The 20,440-nt window shown below is 40.0% G+C and overlaps 1 protein-coding gene across 2 annotated transcripts in view; it reads right to left on the minus strand.

Moving 5' to 3' along the window:
* Window positions 1–20,440, minus strand: part of ADCY2 (adenylate cyclase 2) — a 149,103-nt gene that overhangs the window by 23,210 nt on the left and 105,453 nt on the right. For both annotated transcript variants that reach the window (XM_078392565.1, XM_072998449.2), the window contains exons 15-19: window positions 19,213–19,297; window positions 10,752–10,889; window positions 4,434–4,553; window positions 3,113–3,297; window positions 1,368–1,452 (exon numbers count right to left, since the gene is read on the minus strand). In XM_078392565.1, coding sequence (XP_078248691.1) covers window positions 1,368–1,452; window positions 3,113–3,297; window positions 4,434–4,553; window positions 10,752–10,889; window positions 19,213–19,297 — 613 coding nt within the window. The remainder of the gene's footprint in view (window positions 1–1,367; window positions 1,453–3,112; window positions 3,298–4,433; window positions 4,554–10,751; window positions 10,890–19,212; window positions 19,298–20,440) is intronic.

The following is a 20,440-nucleotide window of genomic DNA, read 5'->3' on the forward strand; positions in this document are numbered from 1 at the left end:
CGGAGCTTCATTTATTTATTTATTTATTTATTTATTGAATTTATACCCCACCCATCTAGTCAATAGACTACTCTGTAAGCTTCGACTGATAAACACAAAAAGGCAGGGGGAAAGGGTGGGAAATTTGAATCTACTGTACTAAGTAAGAGTACAGTACAGGCTGCTTCTTTGGCGAAGAGGCTGCTTCTTTGTAGCTTTTTTGCTCCAACAGTTAGGGAAAGGGATGCGGTGGGGTAGCCCAGAGCTAGGAGGCTTGAGCCTGCTGGGTGCTCTGGTGGCAGTGGCGGGGGCAGCAGAGGCAGCAATCACCCAGCGCCGGGAGGCTTGAGCTGGCCGGGTTTCTTTGGCCTCCCAGCTCGCCTCCTGCTCGCTCCTCGCTGCCCTCCACCATTTGAATTTCCTGCCATCGGCCCACGGAGGGTGGCACGGAGCAAGTGCAAGGTGAGCTGGGAGGTGAGCGGCCAAAGCACCCCTGCCAGGCTCAAGCCTCCCGCCGCCGGCGGTCACAGCAGCAGTGGAAGCCTGGGAGGCTTCATACTGGTAAGGGACGGATTTTCCTTTTTTTAAAAAACTGTTCTGGGTGGGCTTTGGAGGGTGGGTTTGGACTGGGGGGGTTATGTTTCTGTGCTGTGTTGTCTTCTTTTTGGATTTGTGTGTGTGTGTGTGTCTGTGTGTCTGTGTGGATTTTTTTGCAGTCTCAGCGTAGGACCTGCTCTAATTATTTTTATTTTTGGTATTTTTTTTTAATGCTGGAACGGATTAATCCCGTTCCCATGCATTTCAATGGGAAATGGTGCTTCCACTTACGAACATTTCGACTTAACGAACACCGTTCCAATAAGGATTAAGTTCATAAGTTGAGGCATCACTGTACTACTTAGTTGGGCAAACCTCCTGCTCCATAATGTGCAGAACAATGTAATGTCCAAAATACTGATACTGTGAATTGAGATATCCTGTTCTAAATATAAGACAAGATGCAAGAGGAAAAACTGTCCTGGCACAATAGATATGAACAACACATTAGTGCAGACAATGCAAGTTATATATAAGTAGGCACAGATATAGTACCAACATCAAGGCAGATTTCATGAAAGATTAAAGAAAATAGTTTACTAAACTAGTTTATTATAATGTCAATCATTTTATGCCTTAGAATATGTATAATATTAAAACGTGTTTTTCTGCTGCCTCAAACACTGTGCCAAGTTTTTTCCTATAATGTGAGGAAAATACAGTCATTTGTGTGAGTTGTGTTGGTTTATGTTTTATAAGGATGAGCGACAGAAACAGCTGGAACACCATAAACAAGCTCAGATTGATTTTCACATCTATTATGAAAAATGTGAGAAAGTAAGTGTTTCTACCTGTCTGCTAAGCACCAGCAGTGTGATGAAGAAGATAAAGAGAGATACAGAGCCCATCGTCTTCAAGTCTTTCAGGATCCCTGGTCTGTGAAAATAAAGGTGTAAATAAAAATTTGCAGGAAAATTAGAATGCTGTACAAATTCGCAGGCTAGTTATGTTATTCTGAGTTATACCTAAAATAAAAGATCAGTTTCTACTCTTGGTTGAATAGAATTGTAAAGCTTTCCCCAAACTAATAATTCAGGTTGCCATTTGGAATTGGGCTGAATGTTTGAATGGCCCTCCATTTATGAGTTAGCACTCTCCCCAAAGGTAGATGTCACCTGTGACCAGTCAGATTATCTACTATATGAAGTAAAAAAAATCCCCTTAGCATCTATCCCACTCACTAGCAGTAAAAATATAACAATAGCAAGCAGAATAATTTACACAACTGATCCTTTATTATCTTAACATGACAGTGAAAATCAGCTCCCCCAAGAAGTTTTTCTATTTAACAGTACAATTATCTAAGTTTTTTCTTTGATGATTTTCTAAATATTTCAAGTCACCCTCTTTCATTTCATCACAATTTTGCAATGTTGTTTCCATATAATAACAACAACTGCTGTAAAAAGGAAGTATAGGATATAAGAAAAGAGGTCATCATAGCAGGCAGAAACCTCAAGGCCTGAATCAAACCGGTAATCCACCCAGAGGAGACCCACCAAATCAACTGGATTTATGTGACTGAAGACTCGCCAACCAGCAATTGATTCTACGGGCCAACTGTATCTAGACCTAACAACTGGATTTAGGCCCAAACATTTACTTGCACACCTTTTTCATTTAAAGTTTCAAACAGCTGCCACTTTTTATCAACAAGCAGTCATGGTAGAAGAAAATCAAAATATCTTATTTGTAGAAAATATTGCTTTATTATATATGAAGGTGCAGTTCTTCTTAGGCATCTGTCGTCTTGAGAGACTATGGTAACGTGCTCTATATTGAGGACTTGGAACAGCATCTAGTATGGCTGAAAAGGCCAATTTGAGAATGACAATCCCTTCCACACTGAAGACAAATCCAATCTGTCCCCTGTCCAGCTCCCTGATCTTGCTGCTTCTGGGACTGCCTCTTTGCCTCAGCCTGCTGGACAAGGGTCTCTTCAAATTGGGAGAAGCCGTGATGCACCACTTGCCTCTAGGCTGAATGGTCAGATGTCAAGTGATTACCTACATAATGCTAAAGTCAGACTTATTAAATAGAATACTGTCTCTGGGCAGCACAACAAATCCAAAAGGCATGTTATTCCTAATTTAATGAATGAGAATTTATTTTCATCTGTAGTTTCTAGTTGTGCTATGATGCCGATATTATTATTGTTGTTCCACTAACCATCAACAGCAAACACATATTGGTCCTCTTCACACATACCCATTGCCCACAGGCTCCAAGAAGGAACAGAGAACTAGCATTTAAAAAGAGACGAGGATGCCAGTGATGTGAGCTGTAGTTGGTTTTCTTCTTTTTCTTCCTTGTAATGTTCTAACACAAACTATGTAACATGACATTCCCCTGCTGAGGATCTCCAATTCATCCCATACTTGGGTGGAGATATACAACACAGTGAGGTCATGCAACGCATTTCTATTAGACATTATAAGGAGAAAAAAAGAGAAGAAAAGTAAAACAGGCAGCACTCTGTCTCAAAATATCCAGATTGGTCATTTTTTTTAATGAAGAGATAGGTTAACTCTCCTACCTTTTTAGAGGCGTCACTGTGTATAGGAACTTGCTATAATTGTCTAGCACAGAGCCATGTGTATGCAGAAGAATGACATTGTAGATAACCAGAGCAGTAAGCATGATTGCCATTTTCAGCTCATGATTTATCCGGAGGAAAACAGAACAGGAAATCAAGCCCAGGATGCAGCAGTAGATAAAGTACTAGAGGAGAAAAGCCAAACTTTAATCAGCAACTATTGCCTAGTACCACCAAGGGGGTAAATATGAGTCTAGGCTGCGTTGCATCAGAATATAGCTAGAAGGGGGAGGTCATATGCTCTGAAAGAGAAATGTTCTTCGCATATTGTCACAGTCATGCTGCAAAGGGAATTGTGCAAAGGGTTAACTCTTCTAACTGGGATGTCTTACCAATTTTGCAAACAGGGTGTCACACAGTAGACACCCTGGCAAGTTGGGGAGAGGGTGACAATTTGTGCAGCTACTAATGTGGGCAGATATATCTTTTCCCAACAGAATTCTAGTATAAAGCTCAGGATAAACAATTCTAGTCCAAGTTTATATACATGTTTTCTACGTGTAGGATTTTTTAAAAAAACAATATTTATTAAAATTGAGTAGACTGATAGTCCTATCATACATTAACAAGGAGTAATTCCAAGGGAGCTGCTTCCTCCGCTTTTGTTGTTGTTGTTGTTGTTGTTGTTGTTGTTGTTCCACACTACAGAATTGTCATAAAGGTCAAATGGCAGGAATCACATCAGCAGAACAATCACAGAGATTCTCCCCACACAACTGTCACACTCACTTCCGAGCCAGAAGACAACAGGATGAGAAGGACCTCCATATTGGCCTTCCTCCTGCTTGGTTTTCACTTTTGATCCTCAGCAGAGTAGAAGAGAATGGAAAAGGAGCTTCCACACCTTTCCAGTAAGGTAAGTAATGATGTTGATTTCCATGCAACCACAGTTAGCCAGAAGTGGTGCAATTCTAGGCACGCTCACATGGGAGTATATGCCATTGAAGCCTACTGGGTTTTCTTCCAAATAAACATGCAAAAGATGAGCTAATAAGCCTGGACTCCTACTAAGAAGCAGGAGCACCATGCAACTTCTGCATGGGGCTCCATTTTGTCTCTCCTTAGAAATTACATTATTTTCATGGAATTGTAAACTCATCATCTGAGAAACTACAGTATGTTACTAGAAGCCTTCACATGGATCTAGATCAGTTCAGGAGCATCTATTAAGGAGCTCTTAGAAGTACATGCGAATATATCTCAGCTGTTATCATTTTACAGACAGTAGATATGAGTAGAAATAGACATGAGACAAACTTACTGGTAGAAAAAAATAATTGCTTTGAATATACCACTGTGTCTGATCACTTGCATCAGGAACACTTGCGTTTGATGCATTAGGAATGGGGAGGAATGGAACCACGTCATCATCCAAGAAAAACTAGAACAAAAAGGAGAAAGAAGGCAGGAGAAGAAAGCATGAAAAGCACTGAATCTTTTAGGGTTTCCAAAAAGTATCAAGGAGGTATCTAACATTTGGATGGACAAAAATGTTGTATTCTCTTTCTTTCTCATTTTTTCCCATCATGAAGAGAATGAACTTTCGCACATCAAGGTCTTCTAAGATATTCTTCACTGGTGTCACCATTTTATTTAGTCACCTTGATTTTCACACAAGGTGGTCTGCATCCTGGCAGCACCCCATTTCCTTTTCAGTTAAATCATCAGGTTTTTTTCTCCCTGAAAACTTCATCTTTAACTTCAAATTGTACCTAGCCCATTTTACATCTGTGTTTCTGCTGTGTGCAACTGAGTTTGCACAACTATCCACTTTTCCTCTCAGTCATGTGATATTTGACGGACCAGCAGAACTAGGGTCCATGTCCACAAGACACCTACAGTCACCACACTTTCCCATTTCTGTTCTCAGCAGCAGTTCTGGCATATGAAAGAAGAATGAGAGGAGGAGAGGAAAAGGAAGAGGAGACAGGAAACATGACTGGGCTGCAGAGAATCCTCCCTCTCAAAATACCAGCTTGTCAAGAGATCATTTTTAGCAAAAGATATCCTTAATCCCTACTGCAGATTTAGTTAACCTAAGAAGAGCCTGAAGCTCGATTTGTCCACTAAGTCTAGCATCCTGCTTCCCATAACAATCAGCAGCATCCCTTTGGGAAGCCCACAAGAGGCAACAGCTCCTGTTTTTGCTGTCCAGCAACTGCTATTCATTAAACTGTTCCTGTGGCAGCTTACAAATTAGAAGTGAAATGTTAGTTTGGCTAGGAAAAACCTTACACAGAGCCAAGGGACAAGTGGGTTTGTATGCTGTCAAAAGAAATAGTAGAAGCAGAGGCAGTTGTGTCAGGCAGCAGGAAGCCTACGGAGATCTGGCTGATTAGGGCAATAGCTAGCTGTCCTAAAGACATGACAGGGAATAAACAAGGGCATGAGAAGTAAAGGTCTGAAGGTGGGTAAAGAAGAGAGGATGAAAGAGGCATGATAGAAAACAGAGATAAGTGACAGGAATGAGAAAAAGTTATTAGCAAAATTTCATGTAGCACCTCAGGATAGGAAAAGAGACCTGCTCAAGGCAAATTAAGGAACTTGAGAGTCTGGGAATATTAAAAACAGCAGTGAAGACAAGCTTAAGTGATATGAGATCCTCAGCTCAAAATATGGAAGCAAAATTCCATTACGTGGAAAAGAGACTCCAGTTTGTTCCAGCAGAAGTTTTTTATACCTCCACACTCAATTTATCATACTAGCATTGTTTTGTGACTGGTCATTGGGGGTAAATGGGGCTTAATTTTCAAGAGTTATGGCTTAAGCCCACAGCTCTGAGGGAATCATGTTACCAGACAAGTATTCTGTTGACTGCTAAATGTACCGTAAGCTCAGTGTCACATGTAATTTGACCTTGTATGTGTCACACAATATTTGATCAATAGAAAAATAATGGTAACAGCCTTTTAATTGTACTCCTATTATATTCAACCAACCTCACATGTTTCTTTTTTCGAAAATGAGCAGCTTTGCTTCCAGGTTCCTGCTGTGGAAAGAAATACTCCCTTTCATGTGATTTATACTCATTTTAAAATATATATCTCAGCTAAAACTATTCTGCTCCTTGCCTGGAGACAGCCCTGTTCCAGTGATATTTCAGCTTTTCCAATTTTCCTAATGCTGTCCCTGATTCCACTTGGTCTTGCTCTTCCACTGGTGGTCCACTGCTACATATGGTGTACTAAACAATGTTTTCTTTCAGTGAATATGATGGTAAAATAAAAATGTGTGTTATTGAAGCTCAGATTTTGTTGGTATTCTTGGGCTAATTTCCCCTCTACAAGAGTAATACTATACACCTGAAAAGAATGTATCACGCAATGCCATACTTCTGCCTATGGAAATGAAGCTCTAGAAAAATTCCACCAGGATTTCAATGACTTTAACCTGGACCAATCCACACAACAGGTGCATTTTCTTGACACCACTGTGAAGTTACAGCACGGACACCTTAGCACTACAGTACACTGTATTGAAAACCCACTGATTGATATATTTATCTGTATGCCTTAAGTTTCCATCCTGAACACACCACTAAATCTATTATTTACAGCCAAGCCCTCCGATACAATCACATCGCCTCGGTCCCGCAAGATGAAGACTCCAAAAATCAAGGATCTTCATAACACATTTCTTAAACTCCAGTACCTATAAAAGGTCCTGGGCACAACTCAGGATTATGTTCAGATCTCTCTATTCTGGTTAGTTTCATTGCCAGCTGTTCAGAGGGACTGTCATTTACAATGTTGATAAAGTATTCATTGATTGTGAATGGATAATGCCTTTTACACAGTCTGTACAACTGTAATTACAGTCGCTCATTAGTATGATATTTTCTATTTGGACACCTTCCTGAGTAATTTCTCTACCTTGACATCACCCTCAGCAATTTGATGTTAGCTGAAAGTATACCCCTATTAATGCATTATTTTCCAGTGCTTGTTTTGTCACTCAAGAGTGATTTAGTGAAGAAGTTTATTTTTAAGATTCCTTTTTATTGGCCTTCATGTCCTCTCTGACATCTAGCAAAGCTATTCCCAATACACCTTTCCATCTTCTTTCTACAGAACTTGTATTCATTTGTATTCCACTGATTGCATTCCAGCAGGTTTCTGGAAAAACTGCTAGAGACCACTGCAGCACTATCTTGGCTTGGAGGTTCACAGCCAATTTATTTTCCATCAGGGAAGATACTGGTGGCCAGGCTGAACTGCTTGCTTTGCAAATACCTGATTTGCTATGTAACAGCTCTCTGAATACATACAGACCTGAAATCTTAATTACCTTTTGTACTATTTCATTAGAAATTATACTTCAGCAAGAACACTGTCTACCCTGTTAGACATCCCTAACTTCTGCACAAAGATTTATTTTCCCCCAGGAAGATTTGAGAAAGAGCAGAAACTGTTAAAATAGTTTAAGTACAGATAGATTATCTGCAGGAATCTCATGGGTGTATGTGTGTGTGTGTGGGGGGGGAAGGTTAGGGGCTTAAAAGCCCAGTGGTTTTTTCTCCATTAATAATAATTGTGTGCTATCAAATCAATTCAGACCTAAGGTTAACCTTTCTATGTTTTTTGCGGGGGCCCTGGGACTGTGCAACTTGCCTAAGGCCACACAGGACAGCTCTCCTCCCAGATGGCACAGTGTAGGATCGAACTCCCAAAATCTGGTTCCAAAGCCAGATACCTAAATCACTAAGCTATTCATGATGAAATGTAGATCTTGTCTGAGGATATACAAGATGAAAAATTGTGGTATCATTGTAGAAGGGAGCTACAATTTGTACTGCTCCCCCTGCCCCCCCCCCAAATAATGACCGGGCTCTGGCTGTATGCAATGACAAACTAAACTGTGGTTTGCACAGATATGCCTGCGTCCAGCAAAGATGTACAAAGCCCTACATATCTGCAAGACTTGGGCTAGATGACTGTGACCTCCCAATTGTCCAGCTCTATAAGATATTGCCTGGGATGCTGGTGAACAGCAGAACATAAATCTGCAACTGAAGTAACAACAGATTTCGAAAGTGAGCATAATATTTAAGTAACCTTTACATGTGTTCAATCACCTTAATGGATTGCTGTCCCCTTCATGGATTGCTGCCTTGTTGTGGTGAAGGGGCTTGAGTAATTCAGAGAGGCTATGGGCTATGCCGTGCAGGGCCACCCAAGATGGACAGGTCATAGTGGAGAGTTCTGACTAAACGCAATCCACCTGGAGTAGGAAATGGCAATGCCACTCCAGTATCTTTGCCAAGAATGCTCCATGGGGGAAAAAAACCCAAAAAAAGCTAAAATATATAACGCTGGAAGATGAGCCCCTCAGGTCAAAAGGTGTCCAACATGCTACTGAGGAAGAGCGGAGGAAAAGTACAGAGCTAATGAACTGGTTGGGCCAAAGCCGAAGGAACGCTCAGCTGTGGATGTGCCTGGAAATGAAAGGAAAGTCCGATGCTGCAAAGAAAAATACTGCATAGGAACCTGGAATGTAAGATCTATGAACCTTGACAAGCTGGATATGGTCAAACAGGAGATGGCAAGAATAAACATTGACATCCTGGGTGTCAGTGAACTGAAATGGACGGGAAAGGGTGAGTTCAATTCAGACAATTATCATATCTACTATTGTGGGCAAGAATCCCGTAGAAGAAATGAAGTAGCCCTCATAGTCAACAAAGGAGTGGGAAAAGCTGTACTGGAATACAATCTCAAAAATTATAGAATGACTTCAATACGAATCCAAGGCAGACCCTTCAACATCACAGTAATCCAAGTTTATGCACCAAACACCGATGCTGAAGAGGCTGAAATTGAACAATTCTATGAAGACTTACAACACCTTCTAGAACTGACACCAAAGAAAGATGTTCTTCTCATTATAGAGGATTGGAATGCTAAAGTAGGGAGTCAAGAGATAAAAGGAAAAACAGGTAAGTTTGGTCTTGGAGTTCAAAATGAAGTAGGGCAAAGGCTAATAGAGTTTTGTCAAGTGAACAAGCTGGTCATCACAAACACTCTTTTCCAACAACACAAGAGGTGACTCTACACATGGACATCATCATCAGAAATCAGATTGATTATATTCTCTGCAGCCCAAGATGGAGAAACTCTATACAGTCAGCAAAAACCAGATCTGATTGTGGCTCTGATCATCAGCTTCTCATAGCAAAATTCAAGCTTAAACTGAAGAAAGTAGGAAAAACCACTGCACTAGTCAGGTATAATCTAAACCAAATCCCTGATGAATACACAGTGGAAGAGAAGAACAGATTTAAGGAACTCGATTTGGTGGACAGAGCACCTGAAGAACTATAGATGGAGGCTCGTAACATTGTACAGGAGGCAGCAACAAAAACCATCCCAAAGCAAAGGAAATGCAAGAAATCAAAGTGGCTGTCCAACGAGGCCTTACATACAGCAGAGAAGAGAAGGGAAACAAAATGCAAGGGAAATAGGGAAATTTACAGAAAATTGAATGCAGACCTCCAAAGAAAAGCAAGGAGAGACAAGAGGGCCTTCTTAAACGAACAGTGCAAAGAAAGAGAGGAAAATAATAGAAATGGAAAAACCAGAGATCTGTTCAAGAATATTGGAGATATTAAAGGAACCTTTTGTGCAAAGATGGACATGATAAAGGACAAAAATGGTAGGGGCCTCACAGAAACAGAAGACATCAAGAAGAGGTGGCAAGAATACACAGAGGAATTATACTGGAAAGATCTGGATGTTCTGGACAACCCAGATAGTGTGGTTGCTGACCTTGAGCCAAACATCCTGGAGAGTGAAGTCAAGTGGGCCTTAGAAAGCACGGCTAACAACAAGGCCAGTGGAGGTGATGGCATTCCAATTGAACTATTTAAAATCTTAAAAGAAGACGCTGTTAAGGTGCTAGATTCAATATGCCAGCAAGTTTGGAAAACTCAACAGTGGCCAGAGGATTGGAAAAGATCAGTCTACATCCCAATCCCAAAGAAGGGCAGTGCCAAAGAATGCTCCAACCAGCCTGAGGTTACTCTTGAACCCTCACAATGTTCAATAACTTAACCATGCTTTATATCTATTTTATATCCTTAACTACTCCCAGATCTTGGTGGGCAGGTACACACAACATTGGCACTAATTAGAACTTTTTCTTGATTTATTGCCTATAAGATGATTCAGAAATCCTAAATTAATCTGCCACCAAAATGATGCAGGCAGAATTATAATATACTTTGGTCTATGTAAGATTAATCCCAATCAAACTGACAATTTTTCTTTCCATCACATTAACTAGATTGAAACAATCTGAATGTTTGCGACCATTCTATGTCACCACAGACATTGGGAGAGACTTTGTCTTTGATGTTCAATATAAGACAAATTGCTCTAAGGGTATTTCACTAAGTTGATAAAATGATGCTTGCTGAAGTGCTTCCGTACTGGAATTCTGAAGTTACTGTTGAAACTGTTATATGTCACAGGCATATACAGAAAATACATATAAAACCTACACAGCAAATAGGGTTGGAGAACAAAAATAAATAAATAAATGCATTAACAGAAAGAGTAACAAGATTTAATTAAAAACTTACCATATTGAACACAGCCATTGTTAGCGTTATTGCAGTTGTTATCAAAGTGAACACAATCCGTGGCCATGGTCGGTTTGCAATTACTCCAGAGGACTTCAAAACCCACATTAGTGATGATGAGATCTCCTTATTGCATTGCTGCATATGAAACACATTAAAATGCATGTCTATAAATATTTTTGCTTCTTTTAATTTACCTCAAAAACAAGATTGCTCACAATTCTACACTGGAAGAACAAACGACAAAAATAAAGGCAGCTGAATAGTGGAGACTATTAAACATTTCCTAGACACAGTGATGAACTGTTATTCATTGGAGCAGAATGAAAATGTGCACCGAATTACAACAATTTCCATATTGAAGATGCAAGATAGGAAAGAATTGACCACTCACATGATAGTCAGTATTAGATAAAAAGCAAATTAGCCATACTGGCTCGCGATCTACTCAATCATACATAGATGTGGAGGGAAGAAAATAAAAATAGATTTTTATTTTCAGCACCCAAGGAGACTGCAAAATGCCTAGTAAGCCTAAACCAATAGGGAGCTATGGATCATTAAAAAGTTGAAAACACACACAACAACTCAGTTTTAACAGCAGAATGATGAAAATAGTATTAGAAAGACAATCGACTCTCAAAGTTCAAAAGCCTAGCACCATGAAAAGGTATAAGCACCACCAGCCCAGGTAATAACTCCAACAGTTCCAGGTTGCTAGTGTAACCAGTAAAAGCCTTTATTGGAAAGAGTTTTATTAAACAACAGTAACCACACCTTCGACCCTGCCAGTGACGTTTGAGGGTTGGGCCCCCAATTAGCTTTACATCAGTCCCGGCATGAAAAAATGGGACAACAGTAGAAGTCCGAGACCAGGTCACATACCTGGCTGGGCTTCTTTGCTCCTCTTTCTCTTGCACTCATATTTGCATCACTAGCATCCCAACTGTGCTGGGGTGGGCACTGCTGCTCCAGTTGGCCAGCATGGCAGCCAACAAGTTGCAGTTAGCTATAGTCTCTCTGGAGCAAGTGGAATGCAACCCCTTCTTCTCACAAATGTGACTTCCTTGAGAGTTGTTTCCTGCCAGGGATCCTCCTTTCAGCTGTGTTCCACCTTTCCAGAAGCATAAACCAGGGGGGGTCCCCATGTGTCCACAGCTTCCCCCCCCCAAAGTCTCCTCCTCAATCTCCTTCCCCTCCAAGGTCACCTCTTCAATCAAGATTTTCAAGCCTGCCCCTGCTCTCCAAGCCCCCCCCCCCATTCCACTTCTTTTATTCCCTCCGTTACTCCCTCCATCTTCCTGAAGCGCCTCCTTCAGCAGACATCTGTCCTCCCTCCCCGTGCCTTCTGGGTGTTCGAGAGCTGACAGCTTCTACAGGCTCCCAAGGTGTTGCAAGGCCAGGGCAGGCAGTCCACCCTGGGCGCTGGTGGCAACTGCTTCACAAAAAGTATTTAATTTTTGCTTGCTCTCTAAAGGCAAGATGAGATCTAATCAGGCAAGCCTCAAGGGATTGGGAGGATGACCTTCCATAACAAAGCAAACCAAAACTGTTTTCAGTCTGCAGATGCACCCGCCAATTACCACTGACATCTTAGAATTACCTAGCATAATCTACTGTACTCCAGTTAGATCAAAAAAAAATAATTCCAAAATAACATTCAAACTGGAACCACTACCTATACCTGCCCTCTGCCTCCACATAAGTAAAAAAGTAATTATATCAGGCCTGTGGCAATTTGTGGTGATCCTATCTGTTTGGAGTCATTATGTTTAAATGTATGAGTAATTACTTATATTAGGATGTTATGGACACAGGCTGGAATGCATGTACTGTGGATTGGTATGGCTGGAGGGCTAGGGTGATTGACAGTTTTGGTAGCTGGCTGGTGACTGGTTAGCACAAATGGAGTGTTTCAGGGAGAATTGAGAGATGAAAGTGGAGAGAAAACAGGAGAGTTGAGAGATTCATTCATTCATTCATTCATTCATTCATTCACCACCCATCTGGCAGCCAAGAGAGTTAAAGAAGGGATATGTCTCATGTCAGGAGTTAAGAATCAGTGTGGAATCAGTGTGTGATAGTAGTGAAAATAATGAGCAAGTGGATAATAATATTATAAAAGATTATATAGATTTTTTTCCAGTTTAGACTGATAAATTACCTTTTCCTTTGTATCCTGATTCCTCTGTTTCCCTAATAAATTCCTTTTGTTTGATTCTTAGGCAGACTCTCCTCTTTATTTATTCATAAATGACATGTTAAAAATATTAGTAGAGAAAACAGAGACTGTAACAACCACGTCAGCTTTGGCAACACAATACAGTATCAAGATTTAAATAAAAGGAGGACAAAGCTTCGTGAAGAAAAGCTTTCATTTGAAAAACTGAATGGCATTAATCCCAGCTGGGGCTGTAAGGTCCTCTCTGGTTGGCATAGTGAAAGCCGTAACCCAAGACGCTGGAAAGATTCGGGAGTGGTTGTCCTTTGGGCCTCACCTAGAGGTATCAGCAAAAGGTATCTATGCTTTAAAGTGGAGGCCCCCTGCTAAACAGTGGCTATCCTCTCCCCGGGGTGGGGGGCAGAACTATGGCTCCCAAATGGAAATATTGGATGCCTCTTTTTGTGAGTTTCAGAAATGTAAAACAACCTGCAGAACTGCATTAGTATAAAACCCTGTGGTGGACAAAGCCGAAGGAAATTAGCTTTGCTTAAATCCTATTGAAAACAAAAGGTTAATCATAACTAACATATTGTTTCCAGTAAGATTTAAGCAAAGCTAAAGTATGACTATGTGGACCAACGAAAGTCTGCATAGTCAAAGCTATGGTTTTTCCAGTAGTGATGTATGGAAGTGAGAGCTGGACCATAAAGAAAGCTGACCGTCAAAGAATTGATGCTTTTGAATTGTGGTGCTGGAGGAGGCTCTTGCGAGTCCCCTGGACTGCAAGGAGAACAAACCTATCCATTCTAAAGGAAATCAACCCTGAGTGTTCACTGAAAGGACAGATTCTGAAGCTGAGGCTCCAATACTTTGGCCTTCTCATGAGAAGTCAAGTCTCCCTGGAAAAGATCCTGATGTCGGGAAAGAGTGAAGGCAAGAGGAGAAGGGGACGACAGAGGATGAGATGGTTGGACAGTGTCACCGAAGCAACCAACATGAATTTGACCAAACTCTGGGAAGCAGTGGAAGACAGGAGGGCCTGGCGTGCTCTGGTCCATGGGGTCACGAAGAGTCAGACACAACTAAACGACTAAACAACAACAACAACAACAACAAAAGTATGATTAACCATATGGGTTTCCAACAAGAATTCAGTACAACTAGTCTTTTTAGATTTCTAATTTCTTATTTCAGTGGAATTTAGGTGATTAACCCCCCTGAACAGAAGCCGAACACACTGAGTAGTCACTTTTCAAACAAATTGATACGAAGCATTAAAAGTACAAGTTTAAGATGCAAGAGCAATTAAGAGGTTTTTAAAAAAACCTCATAGGTTTAATCAGAGTGTTATGTACATCTAAACTGATAATGGTGTTATTATGAACTACACTTTACCAGTAGTAACACTGACTCTTCCAAAAGGGAGGCTATAAACATTTTTTTTTTTTTTGGTAGCTGAAGATATACAGGTACTTCACCAGATCCTCTGTCAAAGGCTTTAAGATAAGCAAGGCATTTGAAGTTTTCAAAGAAATAATTAGTCTGTGCAAGCAGACAAGGGAAGACAAATACTCAGAATCAACCTACTGTTAAGACAGACCCAGAAGAGAAAATGAACGAACACCACTAGTTGTTACCTTCAGCCTACTACTGAGGTTGTGACAATGAGGGAAATGGGAATTAACTCACATTCTTTCACTGTGAAGTCATACTGGGGCATCCAGTTCTCTCTGATACAAGTGGCCACAGAGGCAGAGCAAAAAGGCATATTTGCAGTTTCATTTAAAGCACCTGTAGGTGGCACGGTTCAAAGGGAATGCCTTAAGAAGGCTTTCCTTCCTCCCAATCACTTACTTCCAAATCTTATCTTCACAGTGGGAGAGTTCCTGAAGCTGTTTTAAAAAATACATAAATAAATAAATAAACAGAACTGTCCACCTGGGTGGGGGGAGCTGTTTAAAAAAGAAGAAATGTCTTGGAGGAGCAGAGGCTTTATGGAGGGAGATGAGTGCTGATGCTGCTTGTAAGTGCATGTATGCGTGCTTAAGCTCCTTGTCCTCCCTTGAGAGGCTAAGGACAAGGGAATGCACACTAGCTTAGTCTTTCTACAGAAATGTTTTTCTAAAATGTAGGAACCTGACAGTGAACCATAATCACAGCAGTTTGCTTCTACATGTCTGCCCCCATCCTGAACATCACACCCCAACTCTTACATCACCTGAAGCACCACCTACAGACATACCACCCACCCCCTGTCTTTACAAGAACATATCACAACTACCAGACGGGAAAAAGTCTATTCAGCTCATTCTAGCTTGAAAAGCAGCAGAGAGGAAAAAAAGGTACTTTCGGAGCAAAAAGATCTGGACCAATTTGATTCAGTCTTTGTGTAATGTGATCAATAAAAAATAGAATTCACACTTTTTATAAGTGGAGAAAATCCTGTGGTATTTGACCATGTACCCTTTTTATAAGTGGAGAAAATCCCGTGGAATTTGACCATGTACCGTAATTGCACTCTGAGGCACTCACATCTTCAATTATCTACAATCCATTACTGACAAGAACACCTAAATCTCCCAAGCTCTTGATGGCAGGCCTATACTTGCTTACAGACAATCTCAAATGTCACACGATATATCATACATACAAAGATGGGAACTAAACCCTGCTGCAACCTAGACGCCGTCTCTATCCCCACATGTACTTTGGGAACACAATTACAAGCATCAACAATGTCACACACAACATCAGGGACATGTTTACTTGTTTCTTTGCTAACGTGATTCATCTTTTGTCAGCAATTCCCATCTGCACTCTACATAGGTCAAACAAGACGATTTCTGCACAGGAGAATTAATGATCATAATCTAACATCAAAAATGGGAACTCACAAAAACCTATTTCAGAATATTTAAATCCACCTGGACATTTTTGAATGACCCGAAAGTGACTGTCATACACACATACACACAGAGAGAGAGGCTAAAGCTGAAAGAGAAACAGTTGAGGTGAGGTACATGTTGTTACTGGAGACCCACTCAAAAAGGTTAAACATCAATCAAGGATTCCTAACACATTTCCAAGTGTGAAATCCTACACTGTTTCCCTAACTTTGCCATTTCTGTCAATAATGCTTTTATTACCTTGTAGGCTCATAGAGAATAATTGATATCTATACAGTGGTGCCTCGCTTAACAATTGCTTCGTACAACGAAAAATACACTTAACGATGGCTTTTTCGGAGCGATCTTGTGCTTCACTTAACGATTTTCCCTATGGGCTATTTTTGCTTAACGATTTCGGGACCATGCTTCACTTAACGATGACAGTTTTAGGTCCCCTTGTTTCGCTTAACGTTTTTTTTACAGCCCCGTTTTTGCTATTTTTAAAATATTCTAAAATGTTTAAAAATGTTTAAAATGCTTGGAATTGTTAGTGCACCTAATAAAACCTTTGTTAACTTAATTTGGCTTTGTTCTGAGTCTTTTTGAATTTTTTGTGAATTTTTTCCCCCATTGAAATAGGCTTCAATGCATTTCAATGGGTTTCGCTTAACGTTTTTTCCTATGGGGATTTTCGCTTCAATGCATCTCTATGGGAAATGGTGTTTCGCTTAAAGATGTTTTCACATAGCGATTTTTTTTGGAACTAATTAAAATCGTTAAGTGAGGCACCACTGTAATTATTTACAGCTTGATAGTCCTATTCTTTTACTACCCAACCACTGTCATTGTTCCCGTTATTTGTATCCTCACCTGGTCATAGGGCCATGTATAAATATAACAATCACATAGTCTGACTCTAATTTCTGAGGAAGTGAATTTGAGCCACATAAACTCATATAAAATATATATCAGATAGTCTATAAGGTACCAGTATTTTGTCTCTTTTTAAAATTTTGCCTTCTGTTTTTGTCTGAAACACAAAGCATTTGAGTTATACTGAGAAACAATTCTGAATTTGTCTGATATGCAAAGCATTTGACAATTAAGTTTGGCAGGGAATGATAAGTATAAATAAATTAATCCAAGGGAAGGAAATCCTCAAATATTTCTTTTTTGAACATTTGGTAATTTGCAGGGAAATTATGTTGGAGCAGACTTCAACAATCTGGTGTCCTACAGATGATTTTGACTGCAACTCCCAGAATGTTTTACCACTGGCCATGTTGGCTAGAGCTGATGAGAGTTGAAATCACAAATGACTGGAAGCCACCAGGCTAGGGGACACTGTGTAAAACTAACATCCTTTTGTAAGGAATGTGTTTGTCAATAACGCAGAGCTACCCAGAAAATCAGGCATAAAATGAAGAAAAACACAGGATACACAAAGGAGATTTAAAATTAAAACTAATACAAGTCTAATCCCTGCTGACTGTTGGATAGCTAAGTGACTTAGGCATCTAGTTGAGATTCCGTTTCCCACTGTGCCTCCTCGACAGGGGCTAGACTTGATGATCCATAAGGTCCCTCACAGCTCTACAATTCCAAGATCATTATTATTATTTCCAAAATAAAATGTCACACTTTCTGTTTTATAATATTGGTACAAGAAGAAGAAACTAAGCAACATTTGCTCAGACAGAGCAGTTTTAAAACAAGGGCAAAATATGTACTAACGTAGCAACCTTTTAAAGAAGAAGAAAGGCAATCATCCAAAACATGCTTTCCTTTTGAGCACATTTTCCTTTCTTTCTTTTAAAATTTTGTCTATTGCTGTTTTGGGAAAGGTCTTTTTCGCTACAATATCTCTATTAGAATTCCATTCTTCTTTGATTTGTCCCTGACTGCCTGCCTTTTTTTTTCTTATTTGTTTTTCTAGGCTCTTTACCCATCTGTAATAGAAGTGCACTCAGAGAAGCAATGGAGGATGAGAAAGGCCACAAGGGACACATCCAAACGGTGTACTTGAAAACAGGTGCACCAGCATGGCATTTTCAAGCAACAAATTGATGCACAAATCTGAGCGCCGAGTGCTTGTGAATCAGCCAAAAACGGAACACCAGTAGCAAGGAAATATTGCAAGAAAACTAGTACTTATTCTTCCAAAACAACATTCAGAATTGTTTTAATCCTTTTATAGACCCTTGATTGACTCTTTCAGCTGCTCTCAATAAGGTCACATCATTTCAAGGGAGGATGGAGGATCCAGCAACTGAATGTTATTGTAGATTGGTTGGCAAGTGATGGCACATATGGCTCTTTAGCTTGTGTCCCTTTAAGAATCTCCTTTCCCTAGTTCTGGAGTAGAAATAACAGACATTGTCCATTGACTGGACCTCCTCAAAGCAGCATCTCCACTTTGATGATATGGAAAACTGGGACAATCAGAGTTTTTATAAACACAGAGTAGGGATAGGTGAAAAATAAACAATATCCCCATGGTGGCATCTCAACTGAAATTCCTGGGGAAAGGATCCAGAATCCAAGACAATGTTGGGTTCCTCTCCCAAAATAGAAGCCCCTTTATCCCACACAGCTGACTAGATAGGAGACAGAGGAATGGAACTAGCAGTACCATTTACTAGTGTGCCTTCCCTCTCACCAGCCCCAGCTGCTGGTTCCCTTGCTCCCTCTCCTTCTCTACCCCCTTTCTCTCTGTGTCTGTCTGCATGTGTGTATGTCGGGTTGCATGGACAGCTTGTAGTCAAATCTTTTTTTAAAAAAATCCTATTTGTCATACTAGCACTATTGCCAGGTTGCAAGAATGTTTTTTAAATTAAAAATTATAAATAACATCACAACAACACTAGTGGCTGTGAGAAGTAGCCAGGGCTAAGCAAGAGGGAAGGCATAACAGTGACAAACAAAGACAAACTGACCAGTAGCTTCTAGGCCTGTGAAGGCGGGAGTACTTTCCCCCACCCCATTATCTTTTTGCTGGCTCTATTTTCAGATCAGGCTGCAAGGTTTTCTGCAGCCTGTAACCCTTTGATCCCAACATCCATTAGCTGACAAACCCCAAAGACACAATTTACATTGACAGAGGTGTTAACGTATGCCAAAATGATTCAAACTAAATCGATTTCACAAGCAATTTAAAATAACTGACTCTCTCGTGGTCGAGCAAAATACTTTGCTTTCCAACCAAAAAATGTGCTCCTCTGTATCACAATGTCAGCATTTTTAAAATCAATTTGAAACATGCTAAACCCAGTTCATGAGGAACAGTAAGGAACATTTCCAATCATTACAACTCCAAGAAAGATGGACAAACAGTCTAGACGTATTATGGCTTAATTACATATGCAGAAGTTGCTGTATTTCTGCAGAAGGATATGCTCCTAATACCTACCAAAAGCTGTCCAGCAAAGCAGATAAACAGAATGAAGGACAGCACGAGAAAGGCAGCTCCAAAGGAGATTCCAAGTATAGGCTTTCTGAAAAACAACGAGAAAGAAGCTCTTTAGAGAAAATAATGGGCAAGCAAAGGACACAGAAATAATTCCAGCTGGTAGACACATACAAGCATATTTTCAGCAATGAAGAAACAAAGAAAACATCATGGCGACAGCAAGCATGTTTATGCTTCATCATAAAATCATAAAATTGTAAGTGAAACACAGTAGTTTTAGCATCATACAATCTTTTCTTAGCATTCTTTTTTGAGTAGTCAGAATAGTTAAGTCTTAGTTGTGAAGAAAATAACAGTGGCAGTAGATAACAGCAGAAGTATTCTGGCAACACAATTACAGGACCTAATAATGCCACATACAATATCAAATGCAGCTTCGCTTGCTCCTCAGCTAATGTGATCTATGTCATCTTTTGCCAACAATGCCCCCCTGCACTCTATGTAAGACAAACAGGGCAATCTCTACTAAAACAGATCAACTGTCAAAAATCTGACTTCAGAAACCACAATACACAGAAACCTGTCTACAACCATTTCAGTCTACCAGGATACTACATGGAAGATTTTACAGTTACCATTTTAGAATGGAGTCATTCCAAGTCAAGGATACAGAGGGAAATAGCTTGGATAAAATTTATATTCATGATGGACATCCATATAAAGGGATTGAACATAAGCCTAGGTTTCTTAAGTCATTGCCAAATGTAATACTTCTGCTTTTACCTATTGCCACTGTTACTTTCTTCGCAGCTATCAAGCCCATCTTTCATCACAAGGCTCAAAGGTAAAAACTGTCAATATTCCCTACATGGGATTCCTCTGCCATCTTCTTTCCCCTTTATATTTAATATTCTCTTTTCCTGTCTTTCTTGAATTTTAAGTCAATTCTCAGTCTTAAAAAAAAACACTCCTCCTCTCTCTTCTCTTTCTCCCCCTCATCTTTACCCAGGCTTAGTGTCTGTTTTTGATCTCCTAAGGAATTTTTACAACAGAGCCCTAAAACAACATAAACCAGATTACTGCATGTAAATGTAACATAAATCCAAGAGCCAAAGAATATTTTGTATGAAACTGATACTTCATTCAACATTTCATTCTGTTTCCATGTATCTGACAAAGTGGACATTTCCACAAAAACTCGCATTAAAATATAAATAGTCTTTAAAGT

This window comes from Pogona vitticeps, chromosome 4 (assembly GCF_051106095.1).
Source record: "Pogona vitticeps strain Pit_001003342236 chromosome 4, PviZW2.1, whole genome shotgun sequence".
Classification (NCBI taxonomy): Eukaryota; Metazoa; Chordata; class Lepidosauria; order Squamata; family Agamidae; genus Pogona; species Pogona vitticeps.